We start from the raw sequence: 26,176 nt of genomic DNA on the forward strand, positions 1-26,176 counted from the left end.
AGCGGTTAGAGAGAGAAAGAGAGGGGATTTTAAAATGAAGGGGGAGAGGGTTCGCGCTTCGAATTTTAGGACTCATTACCGTCGGATCTACTGACGGATAAATCTGACGGTAACTCATTACGTGTCACCAAATCGCAGAGTTCCACTAATTTGGTTTATCGGCAAAAATATCCGCTGGTAATTCCATGCTACATTTCGCGCCTATTTTTTCTATTTTTCCTCTAATTATTACCGACGAATTTACCGTTGGAAACAAAAATTTGTCAGTAATGATTTGACCTAATAAATTTTACACCAAAAGCGTCACTAAATTCGTTAGTAAAATTGACACTAAATTCAACGATAAATCTGACGGTATTTAACGTATTTTTTGTAGTGATATATAGTGAATGTATTTGAATTTTGAGAGTGAATTGAAGAGAAAAAGAAAAATGAAGTGAAACTAGAGACTTAGGAGAATTACGCGCGTTTTCGAAGAAGTGAAAGAAAAAGGGTAAATTGGACCTTGAATATTAGCGTATGTATGCGTATTGTAGTTTACATTTGATAAAAGCTATATTTCATTGGTGAAATATCATTTCTCTTTTAGAAGACAACATCTTAACCATATTAATTACGTGTGTCCAATTTAAATAATAAAAATGGAATGTTAACAAGTTATTACAATTTGTTTTTTTTTTTTTGTGATCATATTTATGTATTTTGGTCCAAGGTATGATTACCGTGCAAAACATGGTTGGCTTCAATAAAAGAGTCTAAGATGGTAGAAAGAAATCAGAAAGAATAAATGGTTAAATTTTATTCTAAAAGATTATTTGTTCTGTAAATTAGTCTCTGAAAATTTTCTTAATTAAATTTATTCTTAAAAAATTTTAACTTAATCATATTAGTCATTCTATCAACTCTTTTAGTGATGATGTCAAAATTCGCTAATGTGGCATATCAAGTGACACCATAATATACACTTAATGGTCTTAATTGACTATTAATATAATAAGTTTACGAAATTAGATTAAATCAAAACCTAATTGAGAAGAGAACTTAAGGTATTGAAATTCTTCCATTTAGGGCAATTTACCCAAATAAATAAATTTGGTGAAAGCTTTACCCAAATACACAAAACAGAAATCTGTTACGTGCATATGCATTTTGACATTTCTATGTAATCCGTGCGAAGTAACCACGGTTTCACATTTGAACGTAAACCGTGGCTGCTAGCAACGGATTAGGAAGGAAGAAAGCAAGGCATAAACCGTGGCAGGCTACCACGGTTTATGTAGAGGGCGCAGTAAAACCCCTGTAGGTTACCACGGTTTACGTGTTAGGGGCTATAAATACATAATCCGCTGAAGCTCCTCACAGATCATTTGTGTCACAAACAAAATTTTGAGGGTTGTTGGTTTGAGAGAATTTGTGGAAAGCTTTGAAGGTTTGAGAGGTTTGGGTGGTGGAGCATGGAGGATGAGGATCGCTTGTACCGACTAAATAGCGTCGCTCACGTGGCTGGATATATCGACGCAGAGGTTAGTTATTATTATTATTATTATTATTATTATTATTATTATTATTATTATAAATATTGATATTATTTTGGTTATTGTTAGTAAAATAATTTTTTTACATTTAATTTTTATTGTTATTATGAGTGCATCGTATTAGTAGTTTCATTGTTACTGTTATAATTAGTGTTATTGCTATAATTAGGGAATCAACAAAACCAATGTGAGGCTTCAAATATTTTTTTATAAATTATGTTTGATGTTATTAGTAATGGTCATATGTTGAGGGATTTTGTTACCCACATTTTGCAGCCTACTAGGGTGATTAGCGACGTTAGGAGACAACAGAATATGCCCTTACACGACCGAATTATACCATATCTGGAGACCGCGGGCTTGTATCATTTGGCTAGGCTTAACAGTCAGTGGTTCTGGATTGATGAGCCTCTCCTTAGCGCATTTATTGAGCGGTGGCGTCCTGAGACCTACACCTTCCATATGCCCTTTGGTGAGTGCACTATTACTTTGCAAGATGTGGCATATCAGCTGGGTTTGCCGATCATGGTGAGCCCGTCAGTGGGTGCCTGACTAAGTTTGAGAATCTGATGGAGCACGGTAGACCAACATGGGTGTGGTTCCGCGAGTTGTTTGGGGAGTTACCTCCGCAGAATAAAGTAAAGCAGATGACAGTGTGCTACACATGATTCCATGAGAGGTTCCGGGTTCTCCCAGCAGATGCTAGCGATGAGACCGTGCGTACGACTCTTCCCAATCTCCATATATTTGTGCCACTGCCTTCTGTTTGGCCATCCAAACCTTCCTGTAACTAGGCCTGAAACCGTAATCGGCTTCTGTAGCTTGTTGCAATACCTTTATCATAACCGCAGCATCTGTCCTAACCAATGGAAGAATCCTCGCACATATAACGTGGTAATCCAACTGACGGTGATCATTGGAAATAGAGGTTGCCAAGCATGTGTGTGGCCCGTTGTACCTCCTAACCTCCTAACGTAGCGCAACGCGAATCAACCAAGTACAACCCTTGCCAAATTGCTTGCATTTTCCATGATACTTCAGATGATCTGATTCGATGACTCTGTACTCAACATCTCGCCGGATGCTATAGTCCTTCACACTCAGCACAGCCTCATCTTTATTCTGGAAAGATTGCCCAATCTGAAATTCTGTAGAAGAGCCCCCGACCGTGTTACCACCGTCCTCCTGTTGACCCAGAACGTCCAAGTTTAGTGTGGAGAAGTGTGGAGGGTACTGCTAAGAAGCAGAACTTGAAGGCCCATGCTGATGCAGTGGATTGGCACCTGTGTCATCGTCGCTGTCCCCGATTATATCAACAGGCTCCTGGTCAGAGTCATCATCACACATTGCATTCTCTACTCAATCAGGTTCACCAAAGCCTTGCATATAAGGTAACTGGCCACCACCGGTGCCCACGACGTAAGCCTTCTCAATGACTGGTGCATTCTCCAACTGTAGAGAACCAATAACCTCCGTTCGGTCTAAATCAACCGCGAACGTAGGGGATCCGACCGGCGGAAGATACGGTCTGACCGCAGGCATCAAACTAGACGCACCTCCCGCGGCAATCGAGCTATGAACTGGAGCTGATGCCCCAGAACTGTCGACGCTGACCTCCAACTTCGCAAACAACTCGTGAATTCGGATCTCTGGAAAACTCCTAACACAATGGAACAGAACCCTAATATCTTCGTCAGTCGCTAGCACAAAGGTATCATACTGAACACCGGTCGAGACAATTGTGATGGGAATCTTGTAGAATAGCTTCTTCACCCACTTGCTACCAAACACGCCAAGCTTTTGCAAGATGCTGTTCTTTAAATCGGACAAAGTGCTTGACGAACTAATGAAGACACTCAGTGGTTCTCTGTCAGTGAACTTCACACCATGGCTTTTGCTTTTTTTTTTTAATTTTCCCAAAGCAATGCACTAAGGCAAGAACACTCGCTTCCTCACTTGCCATTGTGAGAATGATCTCTTATGCAGCTTGAATATCACCCACATATATATAGAGTTTCGGTCCTCCTAAACCGTGGTAACCTACAATGTTTTATGCCCATAATTTCTCCTTCATAAACCGTTGTAGCCTACAACGTTTTATGATCAACTCGAAGCCTTAGTAAACCGTGGTGACCTGCCACGATTTACACACAAAACCAACCATTCATAAACCGTTGCTGGCTGCCACAATTTATGTACAACTTGAAAACCGTGGTAGCTTCCCACGGATTATATAGAAAGGTGAAAATGCACATGTACGTAACCTTTTTCTGTTTTGTGTATTTGTGTAAAATTTTTACCAAGTTTATTTATTTGGGTAAATTGCCCTTCCATTTATGGTTGATTTGATCTAATCTCATAAACTTATCATGTTAGTTAGTATACCAATTAAAATTACTATGTGTGTATTATGATGTTACTTAACGTGTCATATCAATAAATTTTGACGTCATTAGCAATAAAAGTGATAAAAAGATTAACATGACTAACTTAAAATCTTTAAAGGACAAATTTGATTAAAAAATATTTCAAGAACCAATTTAAAAAATAAATAATCTTTCATGGACTAATTTAACAATTTGCTCAAACTAAAAATACTTAAAAACTATAGAAATTTATATTTTTAACCATAAAAGGATAANGTTAAGTATTGGCTAAAATTTATAAAATGTCCTAGCCTCAAAACTTTCTGTAACTAAATCTCCTAATCTTGTTGGACTTGCAATTAAAAAAGTCATCTTGCTTTGACTCCGTTGAACCCGATTCAACTGCAGTGGCCATTTCTGTCAATTACATTTGAAAAATGAAGTTACGAGGTTAAATTCTAGCCGGTATTGAACATAGACAATCCAAACCGTTGGGTATGTTTTATTGGTAATTAGTAATAATATACTAAGCCTATCAAAAAGGTAATAGTATACTAAGTACATTAAAATGAATACTTTGGTTCAATAGGTCCTAAGTTAGTAAGTTTCATAAATATGATTTATGATAGGAGGTAGAATGAATATCGTTTCAGACACTCATGCGGCATCCTCCACAGAATAAATCAGGAATGCGATCGTGTAATTACTAATTACCACCACAGCATTCCTAGTTTACAGTCGTTGAATCTGCTTAGTGTCGTGTTGGGCCCCCACACAAATCCAACATCAAAACATTGGAATTCTCCTTCTCTGGCACTCGTGTTCCACTTGCACGCGCTCTTAGTCTCCCACTTTGCAATTTTGCATCTCATCTTATTAACTAATAATGACATTTAATTTAGGCGTGGAACGAGCTAGCTAGCTCCATTAGGAACCCGGGAGGAGAGATTGCAATATGCATGCTTCTCTCCTCTTTCATTCAAACACCTGTCCCCTGTTTATCTTCTTCCCCCTTTACTCTTTTATTTTTTGTTCAATCACATTCAATCTTAAAATTGCATTGGTCATCCCCTAATCCAGAACTAGAACTCCACTTTCCCTTTGCTAACTCAATTTAAGAATGAAAGATCCGGACAAGATAATTTGGGAACACGCTAGGAGTCCCAAATCCGGCACCCCTCTAGGTGGCGCCGCCGCCTCACAGCACAGAACATTGCCCAAGCTTCTGGTTCTGCTTATCCTCTTCGTTTCAGTCACCTACGTCGTCTACACACTCAAGCTCCTCACCACCTCACGTGACTGTCACGAGCCCCCATTTTCCACCCACACCCACATCCTCTCAGGAATAGGACTAACCGCAATCCCCACCATCAATGCCACCGCCTCCACCCTCAGGCTCTTGAACCGCACTTCCGCCGTCACTCGCCGCGAATCTCGGGAAACCGCCACCGACCAGACACAGCTCCGCCACGTTGTCTTCGGGATCGCGGCCTCGTCGAAGCTCTGGGAGAAGAGGAAGAACTACATCAAGCTATGGTACAAGGCGAGCGAGATGCGCGGCGTGGTGTGGCTGGACAACAAGGTTAGCTCCGGCGGGATGGGAGAGGGGCTGCCGCCGGTGAGAATCTCGGGCGACACTTCGAAGTTCTCGTACACGAACAAGCAGGGACACCGTTCGGCGATCAGGATCTCGCGGATCGTGTCAGAGACGCTGGCGCTGGGAATGGAGAGCGTGCGGTGGTTCGTGATGGGCGACGACGACACCGTTTTCGTGACGGAGAATCTAATTAGGGTTCTGAGGAAGTACGATCACAACCAGTTCTACTACATTGGGAGCTTATCGGAGAGCCACCTTCAGAACATATACTTCTCTTACGGCATGGCCTACGGCGGCGGAGGGTTCGCCATCAGCTACCCTCTGGCCAAGGCCCTCCAGACAATGCAGGACCGCTGCATTCAGAGGTACCCTGGTTTGTACGGCTCCGATGACCGGATGCAGGCTTGCATGGCTGAACTCGGTGTTCCACTCACCAAGGAGGCCGGGTTTCACCAAGTGAGTTCACTCGCTAGCTTCTTTCCGTGTTTTCGTTTTATTATTTTATTATTATATTATAATTATTGTTAAATTTGAGAGTCTTATCGTTTTCACTGTGATAATATGATACGTGGTTTCCTGTCTCTGTTTTGCTTCTATTTACCACGGGATGGGATTTGCTCATTTGCATGAGTTTGTCGGCATTATTTTGGTTTGGTGGGAGTGGGACTCTATTTTTCTAATTTCAAAAAGTTTTCGAATCCATTCTTTTTTATTAATATTTCGATTTTAAGGAGAATTGCCTGGGACTCGGGTGCTCTGGATTTTCTTTTTCGGCCTCAAATATTAGTTTTCATTGTATGTTTGTTAGTATTTTAATTTAATTAAAAAATAATACTTTAATTAGTTGAGAGAAAGGTTGGTTCCTGTTTGTGGACCCTTGGATTGATTGATTGAATTCAATAGTAGACTGATTTGGGTTTAGGCCTTTAGGGGGGTGGGCCCTTACGGGCTCGGTGAGTGTTGTGGGGTCCAGTGATGGGAGCAGCTGTGGATGGGGTTGAAAAACTGGGTTACCCATGCATGGTAGCATAGGTCCCCCAAAATAATATGCTAGTGTTGTGTTTGTGCCTTTTGTGTCGGTGCTTCATGGCATTCAATTTTCATCCGTGCCTACCATACGCATTCATCTTCCCTTTGCGCATTAACCCATAACCATAATGGTATTCACTCTGTAAAGATTAAGTGGAAAAAGGACATGTTGAGGATAATCTAACGCGTAGATATAAATCTCCCGTTATTGTTTTATTTTCTTCTTTTCTTTTGCCTATTAGTTCATTACAGACACAATTGGACTTAAGGGTGTTCATGAGTATTGGTACCTAATAATTCGTCCAAATCTGAACCGAACCAATTAAATTAGTTCTGAAACTAATAGATAATTGGTATAACCCGAACTGAACCGATAATACTCTATTACTTGATTTGGGTAATGATTCTCGGGGTGCAGAATCTGAACCGACTTGTAAACCCAAATCTTTTATTAATTAAATTAAAAAACATATAAATTTAAAATATATATTTATAAGTTTTACTGATTATTAACCTAACCCTAAAATCATTGTAGCCTCCCCAATTCCCACCCACACCCATCGTATTTCTCTCCAAAAAGAAGAACCCTAGCCAAGCTTCCTCACCGTTACTCACCCTAGCAAATCGGTGGCAGCTTCCTCTATGTCAACGTCTTTGTTAGTGTCTTCATCAGCGTCGTCTCTGTCAGCAGCATCGTCGTCTCTGTCAGCATTGTATTCTCCGGAGCATCAGCATCATCTTCACCGCCGACTCTTCTTCTACTTCAATGCTTTAGAAATCTTCTTTTGTTTTAGTGCTTCAGCCGTCTTCCTCATTTTCATTTTGTTCTCTTTCATTTTTTGTGAATCTTATTGTTAAATTTTGTCAGTTTCTTTGTTTAGGGTTAATGTTCTCTTCTACTATTAGTGAATTTTTGTGAGTCTGTTTGTGAATTTGTTAGTTAATTTTTGTAAATCCGTTGGTTTAGGGTTGATATTCTGTGAATCTGACAAAAGAATTTGAGTATGAATCAAGGTTGCAAAAACCAAATCAGTCATTGAACTGATAGAGTGACTAGTTCAATGGTTTAACCGGAATTCAACCGGGGTTCAACTGATGTAATTAAATATAAAATAAAATTATTAAAATTTAATATATAATTTTAAATATTTAAATTCAATAATTTTTAAACTAATAAAATTTAAAATTTTATAATTTCACATAATAAATTGTCTACAATTTATAATTAAAAGTTCACAAACAATTTCAAACATCAATCTTTATAACTAATAAAAATCAAAATGCACTTAAAGACAAAGAAATAATGTTCAACCACAAACAATTATTCCAATTTCATAAAAATCATAAAAACAAAAAAAAAATACAATAGAATGAGAAAAGTTAACATAAGAATTATAATGTTCTACAATAGCAATATCATATTGTTGAATACTATTCCTTGTGATGTTCTCCTTCTCATTCTCCTACAAATTTTCAAACCACATTAATTGGAAAAATCAGTACAAAAACAAAAGAATAACAACAAATAAACTAAATAGTCATAATCATAAATGATATAAACCGAGAGTTTTTATTATTATTATCCACTTCCCTTGAGAATTTCACCAACATTAAAACTAGAAACTTTGACAAACCCAGTACAAAGGGACTTGATTGGAATTTTCAATGCAAAAAAATTTGAAACTCTTTCCAGCATACTTCAAAGTTCAAAGAAGTGTATAAATTTAAACAAAAAATGTACAAGAAAGAAATGTAATCTGTGCTACTGAAAGATGAGAAATCCTGAAAAACAATTTTACCATACCACCATCAACAATCCAGAATCAGAAAAAATCAGCAACCAAAACTAACAACTCAGAATCAAAAAAACCAGCATAAACAACTCAGAAATAACATAAAAACTCAGAATTAGAAAAAATTCTAGCATTAACAATGTTTATCAACAACGCAGAATAAGAAAAATCAACGGCTAGCAACTAAAAAATCAGAATAAATAAAATTAACAAAATAGCCAAAAATAAATTGAGCCAGTAGTGCTTACCCGCGGATAGGGAGGAAGGAAGGTGACGGAGTGGCGAATACTCCACAGCCGAGCAAAGAGAGACGTCGCCGTGAGAGAGACAAAGAGAGCTCGGAGCCTCGGATAGAGAGAACTCGAAGAGAGAGATGGACACCAACATATTGAGCAGAGACGACGACGGAGAAGCCCTTTGCGGCGGCGTCGCCAACAGTTCCGAGCAGGCGATGGGATGGGGCTGGGTTACTACCATAGTTAGGGTTTGCCCAATGAGAGAGAGAGAGAGAGGTTCCGAACTTTTGAATATTTTTTTAAACCATTGAACCAGAAAAAAATCGGACGGTTTTGACGGTTCACCAATTAACCGTTAGTTGACCAGTTTTTAAGTCAATTTTTTGTATGACGGTTTATCACATCAACCGAACCGGATGGTCCGGTTCAATTTTCGGAACAATGGTATGAATATGATTCGTTTTTCCCAATTTTTTTAATTTTTTTTCAAATTTAAGATGTAATCGAGTATCCGACCACCCAAACCAATCCAATCCGGAATTTAATCGGTTTGGATTGGTTCGGGTCTATTCTCAAAAGATGCCTTACCCAATCCAAACCGATCCGATGACAATTTAATTGGTTCGGTTCTAATTTGCCCTCAAACCCGATCCAATCTTACCCATGAACACCCCTAATTGGACTGACTTGACAAATGACAATTACAAAAACTATTAATAGCATATAACTATAATTAGCTTGTTTTAGATGGATTTTGATTGCCAAAATTTCAAATGGTGATGGAAATGAAGCAAATGGTTTTTCCCCTAACTAACTAGGAACTACACATTGTACTTTGAATTTGGTGGTTGAACTTATGATGGTAGTTATTTATTTATTTGTACTTTTAGTCTTTATTAGCGACTGAGTCGAGTGGTTGGTGTATTGTAACAGTATGATGTGTATGGAAACTTGTTCGGGCTCCTTGCAGCTCATCCCGTGACTCCATTGGTGTCCCTGCACCACCTTGATGTGGTTGAGCCCATCTTTCCCAATGTGAGTCGCGTAGAAGCCCTTCAACGGCTTACGGTACCAATGAAGCTTGACTCAGCAGGCCTCATGCAGCAATCCATCTGCTACGACAAATCAAAGAGCTGGACCATTTCCGTTTCATGGGGTTTCGCGGTTCAGATATTCCGCGGCGTGTTTTCGCCCCGCGAGATGGAAATGCCTTCAAGAACATTCTTGAATTGGTATAGAAGAGCAGATTACACGGCATATGCATTTAACACGCGTCCAGTTAGCAGACACCCATGCCAGAAGCCTTTTGTGTTTTACCTGTCAAAGGCAAGATTGAATTCCACAACACAACAGACACTGACCGAATATGAGAGGCATCGCATTCCTCATCCTGAATGCCGCTGGAAGATGGCTAATCCCGCTTTTCTCGACAGAGTGGAGGTATATAAGAAGCCAGATCCACATCTATGGGATAGAGTAAGTATATTATGCTAATGCTACCTCTACTACTTCTAAATATGTCATTAACATTGCATGCTTTCGATGGCAGGCTCCAAGGAGGAACTGTTGCAGAGTAGTCAAGTCTTCTAAGAAGAAGAAAGGGACAATGGTGATACATGTGGGGGTGTGTGGGGAAGGTGAGGTAAGCGAAGCATAGTTCTGCCGTGTGGCTCACGCACTCATATACTATATAGTATTTAAATTCTCTCATTGGGTGGCTAGATCTCACGTGAAATTTTTTAGTTTTTTCCACCCCTTCACTGATTCGGAAAAGCAGGAAACTTTGTACAAAGAGAAGAGTTTTGTTGTTTAAACAACAATGCGCACCAGCGAATGGGGGAGGGAGATGTTTAATTTGTAATTTATAATTTGATTATTGTTGTTATTATTATTGTTTATTCCCTCGCTGAAGAGAATCTCAAGATGCGTGCTTAATGCGCCAGTATACCATTTATATACTTTAGAGTTTAAATTATGCTTTCTTCCCGGAACGGAAAGTCAGAAATCAGAAACAGCTGTTCCTTAGTACTCTCCCTAACTAATTCGATCATCAAGTGTAGCGTACCAGAAATTTTAATAATCCAACTTTTCTTCGTAGATCTTATCCCACCTTCTGGGTTATAGTTTCACACATTATTAAAAATGTATTTCACGTGGTAAAGAGAGCTATGTTCCCCGAAATACCTCCAAAACTAGAATCAGCGCTCCCCATGATCTGGTTCTGATACTAATATTAAGCAAAAGTCGAGATTTGAAGTTTTAATTTTATTTGCTAGCTGATAACAGAATGAACAGCGTCAAAAGTTTCGGCATATAATACGAAAGTTTATTGCCAAACAAGGATTAATAAATACTATGGCTTCTTCTTGCCTTACACTCTACGGTAATTCGATCACATGATGAACCAACAATAATATATAATACTATCGAATTGGAATCTTTAGATATTAATCCAAATAACGTTGGTCCTAACAAAAGAAATATGAAGAGGGAACTAGTAAACAAGTTGCCCTCCGCAATAATTTATCAATACTCAAGAGAATCTTGTAGAATTAAAAAATGTTCCCTATGGATACTACAAGACAGTACGTAGTTGCAACCCAACGTTTTCTTCTTTCTTCATTTCTCTATCAAATATAGTAAATGTCCAAAATTTCTTCTCTCTAAATTCGACTGAATTGAGATCTTCACCATATTTTCCTGCAATAATGGGATTCTCTCTTCGCTGCCACTAAACAAAATATAATGATGGTTGTTTCCTACACCTAACTTGCGGTTATATATAAATTAATAAGTGGTTATACTCTTTCATTTATTTACTCAATAATCATTGTGTTTACTCTTTAATAATTCTTTCGCTTCTAAATTCTACTCACACCAAACCAGTGCCTGCTTTCCCTCTCAAATAAAGGGCAGCTAATAAATAAACACCTTTTTTTCGTTTAATTAAGATAGATTTTACTATTATGTTAGGTTCTCTCGCAAAGTCCCAATACCCGATGAACAGAAGTCAAAGAATTTCTTTCTGGGTATTTAAACAGGCCGAGGCCCAAGTTAAAGAAGACTTTTGTTGGCTCATTTTAAACGAGATTTGGGCAATCAGAGAGCAGGCCCACCTTATAATATGTTCCTCCACGCATACCCAGGCCTATATTATCTGGGTTTACGGCGTCGTAGGCGTACTGTTCGGACCAAAAACAAAGATACCTCTGTATCGTTCGGAAAAGGATCATTCATGATCCCAAAATTATTAAAAAATAAAAATAAACATAATAGTGCGGGTCCAGTCTGTTCTAATGGCCACTGGCCCAGCCCTAAAAAACGAAATATCTAAATATATTGCATAAAAGAATAAAATTGGAAAGATTTCATATTTTTAATGTGTTATTAATACATTAAAAATCTATTGAACATTATATTTTTATTAAGAGAAAGTATAGAAAACTAATTTTTAGTTAACTAACATTAGTCAACTTTAGTGTTTAGATTTAAAATTTAGAATTTAGAATTAAAAGTTAAATTTAAAAAATAAATAAAATAATTTTTAAAAATTTAGTTAATGTTAATTAAAAAAAGTTGGTTATCTAATAATATTTCTCTTTTATTAAAAGTTCTTATATATAGTGTATGAATAAATATTCTTAGCATACTTGTAACTTTGTAACTTATTAGTGACACTAAAAAAATAAAAAAATACTATGTCTAATTCGCACTAAGAATGGATAATTCTATTGTGAGATATAAAAATTGGTAGAGATCACATATCTTTCTATTAGTTATGCATTTTTTATTTTTTTTTATTTTGGTTACAAGAATATTGTTACAATTTACTAAATTGCTAAATGAAAATTACTAAAAATTTTACAATTTACAATATATAAATATTTCTAAATTGACTACTTTCGGTCAAAATAATATTTTGATATAAAGATATATGTTTTGCATAAATATTTTTATATATCTAAAAAATCATATATTACTTAACTATATGTTCATATTCTGGCCCAAAATATAATCCAGGCCCAATAAATAAAGTTAAAAGGCTCAATCTAGAAGATTGGCCTCTACTGCTTGTCCGACCTCCTCAAAGAGGTCGACATCAACGCAAGCAGGCAATTAACACTTATCCAAGTGAGTAACTACCTCCCTAAATCTCTCACCACTCCTGGAAGAGAGATCTCAATAATCTTAAGATAAATGGACGGTTATCTACCATCAGAAGTGAAACTACTTCAATTGTGGTTATTGGTTCATCCCCTATAAAGACACTAACACACTCAGGTAAATTTAAGTTCCAATACTTTAAACCTGCTTAACCCCTTGCTAACTTAAGCATCGGAGTGTCTTGCAGGTACCACCACCCATCTTCTCACAAACAACTCGGACGACAGCCACAAGACGTCGGACAAGTCGGAGCACACCCCATTGGGGATTTGGGCCTCACTTACATGCCCAAAGCGAACCTTGTTTCAGGTAATCCCCGGAACATTGACGTCGTTGTCGGAGACCTGGAGATCAACGCTCAATGGCAGACAACCAATACAAAGACGGATGCTCTGCGTCTGAGTCAGATCAAGAATACCAAGACATGGTCAATAACGACCAAGCTTTAGTAGTATCCCAGCCAAGAAAGGAGGAGCCACACGGAGAAGGCCCTTCCGGCGACCAAAGGAGAATATCATCCGAGATCCGCCTCCCTGAAGAGGAGGGACAGCATCATGACGCCGACCTCATGGGATGGCTACAAGGACACCAAGGCCGACTTGAATAGCTAGAATGGGAATTAGAGAGCGTGAAGCGGAGAGGATCCTGAAAAGAGAGATCAAAAGGCGAAGAGAGCTGGAGGATAAGCTCTCAAAGCTAGAATCCAACCTTCAGAATAAGGACTCTTGTACGGCTCGAGAAGATAGTCCACTGGGGGGAGAAGACCTATTCTTTGAGGATATCATGTGGGCTAAATTTCTCAGAAACTTTAAAAGCCCCAACATGAACCTGTATGATGGAACAACCGACCCAAAGCATCATCTCAGCAACTTCAAGAGTCAGATGTACTTGGCAGACGGCTCGGACGCTACTCGATGCAAGGCCTTTCCGACAACACTGACCAAAGCAGCCATGAAGTGGTTTGATAGCTTGCCCCCTAAGTCTGTATCCAGTTTTAACGATCTCTAACGCAAATTTCTTACCAGATTTTCAATCCAGAAAGACAAGGTCAAGTATGCACCCAGTCTACTCGGAGTGAAACAAGAGGTCGGAGAACCCCTGAGGGAATACATGGAGAGATTCAACAAAGCGTGCTTGGAGATTCAAGACCTGCCTAATAAGGCAGTGATAATGGGACTCGTGAATGCTCTCCGAGAAGGACCTTCCTCTCAGTCCATATCAAAAAGACATCCGACTTCCTTGAACGATATACAGGAGCGAGCAGAAAAGTACATCAACATGGAAGAAAATGCCAGGTTACGAGAACCGAACTGGCGACTTAGGAACCCTCACCAATCAAAGAAAAAGGAGAGGGAGCCCAAGAGGAAAGAAGAAGTCGGACCCGAGAAACCCAGAAGGTGTCATAACAACACCCCGTTGAGGGCCTCCCTTGTAGATGTATACAGGAAAATTTGCCACACCGAGAAGCTCCCTTCCCACCCCCTACCCCCGCATGGAAGTCGTAATAAGTATTGTGAATACCACAAGCTTTATCGAAACTCAAAAAATGATTGCTATGACCTAAAAAATGTGATAGAAAAGTTGGCTCGAGAAGGTCGACTGGACAGATATCTCACGGAAAGGCCAAGTAATCAAGGAAAAAGGAAGAGAGACAATGAAGACCTCGAACAGAGAGGTCCACCCCCACAAACTCTAGAGCGACATGTTCACACGACCTCAGGTGGCTTTGCTGGAGGGGGACTTACTAAGTCGTCTCGGAAAAGACGCCTAAAAGAAGTCTATCAAGTCAGAGATGCTGGACTCGAACTCCCTACCATCTCTTTCACCAAAGAGGATGGACGAGGTATCGTATCTGGACATGATGACCCAGTAGTAATCACCATGATCCTCGCCAATGCTCACCTGTACAAAACTCTGGTAGATCAAGGAAGCTCGGCTGACATACTGTTCAAACCAGCATTTGATAAGCTGGGACTGGACAAGAAAGAGCTAAAAGCTTTTCCGGATACCCTCTTTGGATTAGGGGACACCCCCATTAAGCCACTAGGCTTCTTTCCCCTGCACACGACTTTTGGAAGGGGACTGTAGTCCAAGACTTTAAGCATCAACTTCATTGTTGTCGATGTAACCTCCACTTACAATGCCTTGATAGGCAGAATAACCCTAAATCAGCTAGGAGCGGTCGTCTCAACCCCTCATCTTTGTATGAAGTTTTCAACAACGGAAGGGATTGCTACCATCGAGGAAGATTAGAAGTTGGCAAGGAAGTGTTATAATGAAAGCCTGAACCTAAGGGGTAAAGGCAAGGATGTCAATACAATTGAACTCGGAGGAGTCCGAGTAAGGAAAGAGTTACGGCCACAACTCGGAGGAAAACCGAAAGAAGTCCAGATTGGGCAAAAGGTCTGAAAAAACACTAACATAGGAGCTAAGTTAGCAAAGGATCTGAAGCAGGAACTTGTAAAGCTCCTACAACAGAACTCTGACCTGTTCTCCTGGAAAGCCTCCGACATGCCTTGGATAGATCCCGAGCTGATGTCACATAGGCTGGCTGTCTACCCGGGATCCCGACCTGTCCAACAAAGGAGACGCAAGCTCAAACCCGAACGGGCTCAAGTGGTCAAAGAACAAGTACAAGCCTTGCTAGAGGCAGGGTTTATCAGAGAAGTCAAGTACCCGGTCTGACTGGCAAATGTGGTGCTGGTTAAAAAGCAGAATGGGAAGTGGAAGATGTGTATCGACTATACCGACCTCAACAAAGCATGTCCAAAGGACCCATATCCTCTACCCAACATTGACGCCATAGTGGATTCTAACTTGGGGTATCAATATTTATCATTTATGGATGCTTACTCAGACTACAATCAGATCCCAATGTATAAATCGGATCAAAAGATAACATCTTTCATCACACCCAAGGCAAACTATTGGTACGTGGTGATGCCATTTGGATTAAAAAATGCAGGGGCCGCCTATCAAATGTTCATGAATAAGGTGTTTTCAGCTCACCTCGGAAGCCTGATGAAAGTATATGTAGATGATATGTTAGTACAGATCAAGGACGAAACCAGTCTCCTGACCGACCCCTCACAAGTCTTTGGTACCATAAGGAAGCATGGGATGAGGCTAAACGCCACCAAGTGCACCTTTGCGGTGCAAGCTGGAAAATTTCTAGGATTCATGCTAACACAAAAGTGGATTGAAGCTAAACTCGACAAGTGCAAAGCAATCCTAAATTCTTGTTTAAAGAAAGTCCAGCAGCTGAATGTCCGACTTGCGGCTTTATCTAGATTCTTGGCAGGATCAGCATTGAGATCCCTACCACTTTTTTCATTACTTAGAAAAGGATGTCAATTCGAATGGACTCCTGAACGTGAAGAGGCCTTTCAAAAGTTCAAAATATTTTTGAGCCAATTTCCCATCCTTACTTGGCCAAAGGCCGGGGAAGAACTTGTATTATATTTAGTTGTCGCTGAGAAGGCCATGGTGTCAGCAATAATACGAGAAGATGAGGTCGGACAGCATCCCATCTACTTCACTAGCAAGGTGCTACAAGGTTCTGAATTAAGGTACCAAAAACTTGAGAAGTTTGCATATGGCTTAATTGTAGCAGTCAGAAGGCTTCGACCTTATTTCCAAGCTCATACTATAAGAGTCCAGACGAACCAGCCGATGAAGCAGATCCTTCATAAAATGGATATTGCGGCCAGAATGATTCAATGGGCCATAGAGTTGTCCAAGTTCAATTTGAAGTACGAAACTCAGACAGTAATTAAAGCTCAATGCCTTACCGACTTCATAGCAGAATATACAGGCGATCACATAGAGGCCTCCACGACTTGGGAGCTATATGTGGACGGATCATCCAATAAAGTTGGAAGTGGAGTGGGCATAATATTGGTCAATCAAGAGGGAACTCAAATAGAAGTATCCCTGAAATTTGAATTTTTCGCCTCTAATAACCAAGCAGAATATAAAGCTCTGATAGCGGGACTAAAGTTGGCCAAAGAAGTTGACGCAACTAAAGTGGTAGTCTTCAGTGACTCCCAGATAGTGACTTCTCAAATTAATGGAGAGTACCAGGCAAAGGACCCCAATATGAAAAGGTACTTGGAAAAAACTTTAGAGTACCTTAGGCAATTCCCAGAAACTGAGGTCAGGCATATAACTCGAGAATTCAACAGTAGAGCCGATGCCCTCTCCAAGCTAGTGGTGTACGAAATCACAATCACACTTTTGCAATTCTGCACAACTAACCAGCAAGTGCACTGGGTCGTCCAAGTAATACCTTACGTGAGTAAGGGTCGATCCCACAGAGATTGTCGGCTTGAAGCAAGCTATGGTTATCTTGTAACTCTTAGTCAGGATATCAATAATGATTCTTAGTTTTAATTGCAGAAAGTAAAAGAACATGAAATAAAGAGTACTTGTTATGTAGTAATGGAGATCATATTGGGGTTTTAGAGATGCCCTGTCTTCTGAATCTCTGCTTTCCTACTATCTTCTTCTTCACACACGCAAGGCTCCTTCCATGGCAAGCTATATGCTGGTGGATCACCGTTGTCAATGGCTACCAGCCATCCTCTTAGTGAAAATGGTCCATGTACATGGTTAATCATCTATCGGTTCTCATTTGTGGTGGAATAGGATCCGTTGATCCTTTTGCACACTGTCACTACGCCCAATATTTATGAGTTTAAAGCTCATCACAGTCATCCCTTTCCAGATCCTACTCGGAATACTGATGCTTTAGCATCTTTTCTATCTTTTCCTAGTGAATTTGCATCTAATTTATTGAGTTTAATAAAGAATTAATTATCTGTTAGCCAATATGGATGCTACTTTGAGTCTTTTGCAATTTTATTTATTTTAGGTAGCATTCGGCTGGATTTGATGGAGTCTCTACATCACAAGAACAAAAGGAGATGGCAGCGTGGAGCGACGTGTACGCGTGACTGACGCGTGCGCGTGCTTTAGACTTTCCACGACGATGCGTACGCGTGATTGACGCGTACGCGTGATTTGAAGAAATTTACAACGACGCGTTCGCGTGACCGACGCGTCTGCGTGACTCGCGAAAATGGCCATCGACGCGTACGCGTGACATGCGCCACGTGTAGAAAACACAGAAATCGCTGGGGGTGATTTCTGGGCCCCATTTTAGCACCCAAGTTAGGCGCAGATCCAGTGAAGCCAACTGGTCCCCACGTTGCAAGACGCGGAGTACTTAGTTGATTCTGATTTAAATTCAAATTTGATTTTAAAATAGGAAAAGATATTATTTTAATTTTAAAAATTAAATTTTAAATTAATTAGGATTAGTTATAAAAGGGGAGACTTCTCTTCTATTAGAGATTCCATTAGGGGGATTCCATTAGAGAACTGAGTACATTTTACCAGAATCCTAGTTTTTTTCTCGGAACCATGAGCAACTAAACTTTCATTGTTAAGGTTAGGAGCTATGTCTATTTGTATTGATTGATTCATTTGATCTTTCTAATTTAATCCATGTTTTGATTTATATTTCAATAATTGTTTTCATTCTTTATTTTATGAATTTGGGTGGAACGGAAGTATGACCCTTGTTCTAATTGAGTTCTTGTAAAATTTGAAAAAGCTCTTTACTTGAACAACTGCTTGAAAACATATCATCCTAAATTTCTAATTGTTTGTATTTAACGGGATACGTGACATATAATCCCCTTATTTTTGGATAATTAGGATTTTTGTGGCATATAAATTGGAACTCGATCATCACCCTCTAATTGGAATTAATTGACCAAGGAATTGGCAGTTAATGAATTTTAGAGGATACTAGGAAGGTCTAAGGAATTAGGGTCTAGTCACATATAGTTTGCCATGAATTAAATCTTGCATGATTAAAATAGTTAGTAAGAAAAATTAATCCAGAAAAATAGATAACTCTGAAACCTTAACTATCTTCTCAATATTTTATTCCCAACTTATTTATCTGCATGTCTTTAATATTCCAAATTTACTGTTAATGCTTTTGAACTTCCAAACACTATTTTCTGTTTGTCTAACTAAGCCTATCAAATACTATTGTTGCTTAATCCATCAATCCTCGTGGGATCGACCCTTACTCACGTAAGGTATTACTTGGTACGACCTGGTGCACTTGCCGGTTAGTTTGTGGTTTGTAAAATACCGCACCAAATACCACAGACAAGGTTTAGACTTTCTGAATCTCAGGAATGCTTCCAATTGATTCTAGCTTATACCACGAAGACTCTGATCTCATGGATTTGAATGCTCTATTGTCAGGAGAGGCAATCAAACTCATGAACCAGGAGCCCAAGAGATACACACTCAATCTAAAGTAGAACGGAAGTGGTTGTCAGACACGCGTTCATAGGTTGAGAATGGTGATGAGTGTCACGGATCATCACATTCATCATGTTGAAGTGCGAATCAATATCTTAGAATAGAGACAAGCATGATTAAATGAAAACAGTAGTAATTGTATTAATCCATTGAGACACAGCAGAGCTCCTCACCCCCAACCATGGGGTTTATAGACTCATGCCGTCAAAGGTACAATAAGGAATGTAAAAAATTTCATGAGGTACCAAATGAATCTCTAAAAGTAGTTTTTTATACTAGACTAGTAACCTAGGTTTACAGAAAATGAGTAAGCTAAGATAGACAGTGCAGAAATCCACTTCAGGGGCCCATTTGGTGTGTGTTTAGGCTGAGCATTAAAGCTTTCACGTGCATAGGATATTCCTAGCATTAAACTTTAGCTTTTGTGCCAGTTTGGGCGTTTAACTCCAACTTTTATGCCAGTTCTGGCGTTTAACGCCAGAAAAGGGTATAAAGCTGGCGTTTAACGCCAGAACGCCAGTTTGCACTACCAAATCTCGGGCAAAGTATGAACTATTATATATTGCTGGAAAGCCCAAGATGTTTACTTTCGAACGAAATTAAGAGCGCTCCAATTGGGCTTCTGTAGCTCCAGAAAATCCATTTCGAGTGCAGGGAGGTCAGAATCCAACAACATCTGCAGTCCTTTCTCAGCCTCTGAATCAGATTTTTGCTCAGGTCCCTCAATTTCAGCCAGAAAATACCTGAAATTACAGAAAAATGCACAAACTCATAGTAAATTCTAGAAATGTGATTTTTGCATAAAATCTAATAAAAATATTATAAAAAGTAACTAAAACATACTAAAAACTATGTAAAAACAATGCCAAAAAGCGTATAAATTATCCTCTCATCACAACACCAAACTTAAATTGTTGCTTGTCTTCAAGCAACTAAAAACAAAATAGGATAAAAAGAAGAGACTATACAATAAATTCCAAAACATCAATGAAGCTTAATTCTACTTAGATGAGCGGGGTTGGTAGCTTTTTGCTTCTGAACAGTTTTGGCATCTCACTTTATCCTTTGAAGTTCAGAATAATTGGCATCTATAGGAACTCAGAACTCAGATAGTGTTATTGATTCTCCTAGTTCAGTATGATGATTCTTGAACACAGCTACTTATGAGTCTTGGCCGTGACCCTAAGCATCTTATTTTTCAGTATTACCACCGGATACATAAATGCCACAGACACATGACTGGGTGAACCTTTTCAGATTATGACTCAGCTTTGCTAGAGTCCCCAGTTAGAGGTGTCCAGAGTTCTTAAGCACACTCTTTTGCTTTGGATCACGACTTTAACCACTCAGTCTCAAGCTTTTTACTTGGACCTTCATGACACAAGCACATGGTTAGGGACAGCTTGATTTTAGCTGCTTAGGCCAGGATTTTATTCCCTTGGGCCCTCCTATCCATTAATGCTCAAAGCCTTGGATCCTTTTTGCCCTTGCCTTTTGGTTTAAAGGGCTATTGGCTTTTTCTGCTTGCTTTTTTTTCTTTTTCTTTCTTTATTTCTTTATTTTATTTTATTTTTTTCGCAAGCTTTTTCCTTTTCACTGCTTTTTCTTGTTTCAAGAATTAATTTTATGATTTTTCAGATTATCAGTAACATTTCTCTTTGTTCATCATTCTTTTAAAAGCCAATAATTTTAACATTCATAAACTTCATTATAAAAAATATGCACTATTCAAGCATTCATTCAGAAAACAAAAAGTATTGCCACCACATCAAATAATTAAACTAATTTCAAGATAGAATTTAAAATTCATGTACTTCTTGTTCTAAAAAAATTCTACTATTTTATTCATGTTTAATGATGATGAGGAGAATAAATTATAGCTTACTTGGAGATAATAAAAATAAAAATAAAAATAAAGACCCTAATTATTAATACTCATGTAATTCTTAAGATAGGTTTCTAATAATAAAAGTTATCACAGAATTAAGATTAGGACTCAACAAACTTTATCTTGGGAGATGGATGCTCCTTCAATCTGTGGGGTGTCTGGTCCCTCAAGGGAGAGCCTCTGGCGCTTCAGCTCCTGTAGCTCACATCCGTGCTTTTCTTGTTCCTTAAGCAGTTTGAAGAGCATGCTATTTTTATTTTGATGTTCTTCTTTAAGTTGATCCACAGCTTCTTGCAACTTGGTGACAGATGCTTCTAGGCGGGCCCAGTGGTCAATTTGAGGGATTTCTGGGAGGGACTCCTGCGCCCTCCTCTTGATGGAGTTATCGTGCACTTGTTGTCCTTCCATTGACTTTTTGGTGATTGGGTGCTCAAGTGAGATGAACTCATCTACTCCCATCTTTACCCCAGTATCTTTACATAGCAGAGAGATTAAGCTTGGGTAAGCCAATTTGGCTTCAGTGGAGTTCTTATTTGCAATTGTGTAAATCTCACAAGAAATCAAGTGATGAATATCCACTTCGTTTCCCAGCATAATACAATGAATCATCACTGCTCTTTTGACAGTGACCTCGAAGTGGTTGCTAGTGGGTAGTATAGAATGCCCAATGAAGTCCAGTCATGAAAGCTTCAATGCTCAACCCAAGCACACACCAAGTGGGCCCAAAAGTGGATTTCTGCATCATTTACTTATTTTTATAAACCCTAATAACTAGTCTAGTATAAATAGGACCTTTTACTATTGTATTAGACATGCTGGGATCTTTTATCAGTTTTATGCTATCTTAGACATTGGGGGCTGGCCTCACGGCCATGCCTGGACCATCATCACTTATGTATTTTCAACGGTGGAGTTTATACACACCATAGATTAAGGTGTGGAGCTCTGCTGTTCCTCGAGTATTAATGCAATTACTACTGTTTTCTATTCAATTCATGATTATTCTTGTTCTAAGATATCCATTCGCACACAAGAACATGATGAATGTGATGATTATATGGCGTTAATCATCATTCTCAACCTATGAACGCATGCCTGACAAACACTTCCGTTCTACATGCAAACGAGCTTGAATGCATATCTCTTAGCCTTCTGGTTCATGATCAAAGTCTTCGTGGTATAAGCTAGAATCAATAGGCAACATTCTTGAGATCCGGAAAGTCTAAACCTTGTATGTGGTATTCCGAGTAGGATCTGGGATGGGATGACTATGACGAGCTTCAAACTCGCAAGTGTTGGGCGTGGTGACAGACGCAAAAGGATCAATGGATCCTATTCCAACATGAGTGAGAACCGACAGATGATTAGCCGTGCGGTAACAATGCATTTGGACCATTTTCACTGAGAGGACAGACGGTAGCCATTGACAACGGTGATCCCCCAACATACAGCTTGCCATAGAAAGGAGTATGAAGGATTGGATGAAGACAGTAGGAAAGCAGAGATTCAGAAGGAATAACATATCTCCATATGCTTATCTAAAATTCCCACCAATGAATTACATAAGTATCTCTATCTTTATTTTATGTTTATTTATCTTTTAATTATCAAAACTCCATAACCATTTGAATCCGCTTGACTGAGATTTACAAGATGACCATAGCTTGCTTTAAGCCGACAATCTCCGTGGGATCGACCCTTACTCACGAAAGGTTTATTACTTGGACGACTTAGTGCACTTGCTGGTTAGTTGTGTGAAGTTGTTAAAAAGAGTTGAGATTAAAATTGTGCGTACCAAGTTGTTGGCGCCATTGAGATCACAATTTCGTGCACCAAGTTTTTGGTGTCGTTGCCGGGGATTGTTCGAGTTTGGACAACAGACGGTTCATCTTGTTGCTCAGATTAGGTAATTTTCTTCTTGTTTTAACCATAATTTTATTTTCAAAAAGTTTTCAAAAATCTTTCAAAATTTTTTTTCTTTTTCGTTTTTCTAAAAATAATTTTCAGAAAATCCAAAAAATTTCATAAAATCATAAAAACAAAAAATTTTGTGTTTCTTGTTTGAGTCTAGTGTCAATTTTTAAGTTTGGTGTCAATTGCATGTTTTTAAAATTTGTGCATTTTTCAAAAAATTCATGCATTGCATTCTACATGATCTTCAAGTTGTTCTTGACAAGTCTTCTTGTTTAATCTTCATATTTTCTTGTTTTGTGTCTTTTGTTGTTTTTCATATGCATTTTTGAATTCTTAGAGTCTAAACATCAAAAATTTCTAAGTTTTGTGTCTTGCATATTTTACTTTGCTTGAAAATTTTTCAAAAATAAGTTCTTGATGTTCATCATGATCTTGAAAATGTTCTTGGTGTTCATCTTGACATTCATAGTGTTCTTGCATGCATCATTGGTTTTGATCCAAAATTTTTATGTTTTGAGTCATTTTGTGATTTTTCTCTTTCCTCATTAAATTCAAAAAAATAAAAAAATATATATTTCCTTATTTTACTCATAAATTTTGAAATCTTTGGGTTGACTTAGTCAAAATTTTTTAAAACTAGTTATTTCTTGTTAGTCAAGTCAAGATTTCAATTTCAAAATTTTATCTTTTCAAATTCTTTTTCAAAATCAAATCTTTTTCATTTTTCTTTCATGATTTTTGAAAATTTTAAAATTTTTTTTTCAAAATCTTTTTCTTAATTTCATTTCAAATTTTCAAAAACTTTACTAACAATTAATGTGATTGATTCAAAAATTTCAAGTTTGTTACTTTCTTGTTAAAAAAGGTTCAACCTTTAAATTCTAGAATCATATCTTTTAGTTTCTTGTTAGTCAAGTCATTAACTTTAATTTTCAAAATCAAATCTTTCTAAATTTCTTTTTCAAATCTTTTTCAAAATAAATTTCAATCATATCTTTTTAATCATATCTTTTCAATCATACCTTTTCAAACATATCTTTTTCAAAATCAATTTCAAAATCTTTTCTAACTTCTTATCTTTTTAAAATTGATTTTCAAAACTTTTTCAATTAACTACTTAACTCTTTTGTTTGATTTTAAAATTCTTATCTTTTTCAAAACCACCTAACTACTTTTCTCTCTCTAATTTTCGAAAAGCACCTTCCTCTTTTTCAAAATTATTTTTATTTAACTAATTGTTTTAACGTATAATTTCATTCCTTTACTTAATTTTCGAATAATAACTAATTTTTAAAACAAAAACAAAAATATTTTTCTTCTCTTTTAGTTAATATTCGAATTCCCTCTCTCTCATCTCTTTCTATTTATTTTATTTATCTACTAACACTTCTCTTCTACTCATAATTCGAACCCTCTTCTCTTCTCTCTCTGTGTTCGAATTTTTCCTCCTCTATTCTTCTTCTCTTCTACTCACAAAAAGAAATCTCTGTACTGTGACTTAGAGGGTTCCTCTTCTTTTCTGTTCTCTTCTTTTTCATATGAGCAGGAGCAAGGACAAGAACATTCTTGTTGAAGCTGACCCTGAACCTGAAAGGACTCTGAAGAAGAAGCTAAGAGAAGCTAAAGCAAAATAATCCAGAGAAAACCTTACAGAGAATCTCAAAAAAGAAGTAATGGCCGAACCCAACAACAATGCAAGGAAGATGCTTGGTGACTTCACTGTACCAAATTCCAACTTCCATGGAAGAAGCATCTCAATCCCTGCCATTGGAGCAAACAACTTTGAGCTAAAGCCTCAATTAGTTTTTCTGATGCAACAGAATTGCAAGTTTCATGGACTTCCATCAGAGGATCCTTTTCAGTTCTTAACTAAATTCTTGCAGATCTGTGATACTGTTAAGACCAATGGAGTTGATCCCGATGCCTATAAGCTTATGCTTTTCCCTTTTGCTGTAAGAGACAGAGCTAGAATATGGTTGAACTCTCAACCTAGAGATAGCCTGAACTCTTGGGATAAGCTGCTCACGGCTTTCTTAGCCAAGTTCTTTCCTCCTCAAAAGCTGAGCAAGCTTAGAGTGGATGTTCAAACCTTCAGGCAGAAAGAAGGTGAATCCCTCTATGAAGCTTGGGAAAGATACAAGCAACTGACCAAAAAGTGTCCTTCTGACATGCTTTCAGAATGGACCATCCTAGAAATATTCTATGATGGTCTGTCTGAATTGTCTAAGATATCATTGGACCATTCTGTGGGTGGATCTATTCACCTGAAGAAAATGCCTGCAGAAGCTCAAGAACTCATTGAAATCGTTACAAATAACCAGTTCATGTACACCTCTGAAAGGAATCCTGTGAGTAATGGGACGCTTCAGAGGAAGGGAGTTCTTGAAATTGATGCTCTGAATGTCATATTGGCATAGAACAAAATGTTGACTCAACAAGTTAACATGATTTCTCAGAGTCTGAATGGATTGCAAAATGCATCCAACAGTACTAAAGAAGCATCTTCTGAAGAATAAGCTTATGATCCTGAGAACCCTGCAATGGCAAAGGTGAATTACATGGGTGAGGCCTATGAAAACACCTATAATCCCTCATGGAGAAATCATCTGAATTTCTCATGGAAGGATCAACAAAAGCCTCAACAAGGCTTTAATAATGGTGGAAGAAATAAGTTTAGCAATAGCAAGCCTTTTCCATCATCCTCTCAGCAATAGACAGAGAATTCTAAGCAGAGCCCCTCTAGATTAGCAAACATAGTCTCTGATCTATCTGAGGCCACTCTAAGTTTCATGAGTGAAACAAGGTTGATGAGCGGATAATTTATACGCTTTTTGGCATTATTTTTAGTATGTTTTTGGTATGATCTAGTTAGTTTTTAGTATATTTTTATTAGTTTTTAGTTAAAATTCACTTTTCTGGACTTTACTATGAGTTTGTGTGTTTTTCTGTGATTTCAGGTATTTTCTGGCTGAAATTGAGGGTCCTGAGCAAAAATCTGATTCAGAGACTGAAAAGGACTGCAGATGCTGTTGGATTCTGACCTCCCTGCACTCGAAGTGGATTTTCTGGAGCTATAGAAGCCCAATTGGCGCGCTCTCAACGGCGTTGGAAAGTAGACATCCTGGGCTTTCCAGCAATATATGATAGTCCATACTTTGCCCAAGATTTAATGGCCCAAACCGGCGTTCAAAGTCACCCTCAGAATTTCTAGCGTTAAACGCCGGAACTGGCACAAGGATGGGAGTTAAACGCCCAAACTGGCACTAAAGCTGGCGTTTAACTCCAAGAAGAGTCTCTACACGAAAATGC

At 38.3% G+C, this 26,176-nt stretch overlaps 2 protein-coding genes across 2 annotated transcripts; both read left to right on the forward strand.

Annotated features, from left to right (window-relative positions):
- The first annotated feature begins 4,649 nt into the window (after positions 1–4,649).
- LOC107480048 (uncharacterized) lies at positions 4,650–10,653 on the forward strand. The gene is made up of 3 exons (XM_016100169.3): positions 4,650–5,954; positions 9,490–10,032; positions 10,106–10,653. Exons 1-3 carry the CDS (start codon positions 5,022–5,024, stop codon positions 10,211–10,213), a joined length of 1,584 nt encoding a protein of 527 aa, XP_015955655.1. The 5' UTR covers positions 4,650–5,021; the 3' UTR covers positions 10,214–10,653.
- A 2,679-nt stretch (positions 10,654–13,332) lies between these two features.
- On the forward strand, positions 13,333–14,808 carry LOC110278702 (uncharacterized). Its single transcript, XM_021136940.1, has 2 exons — positions 13,333–13,700; positions 13,746–14,808. Exons 1-2 carry the CDS (start codon positions 13,333–13,335, stop codon positions 14,806–14,808), a joined length of 1,431 nt encoding a protein of 476 aa, XP_020992599.1.
- The last annotated feature ends 11,368 nt before the right edge of the window (positions 14,809–26,176 follow it).

Source organism: Arachis duranensis, chromosome 3, assembly GCF_000817695.3.
Source record: "Arachis duranensis cultivar V14167 chromosome 3, aradu.V14167.gnm2.J7QH, whole genome shotgun sequence".
Taxonomy (NCBI): Eukaryota; Viridiplantae; Streptophyta; class Magnoliopsida; order Fabales; family Fabaceae; genus Arachis; species Arachis duranensis.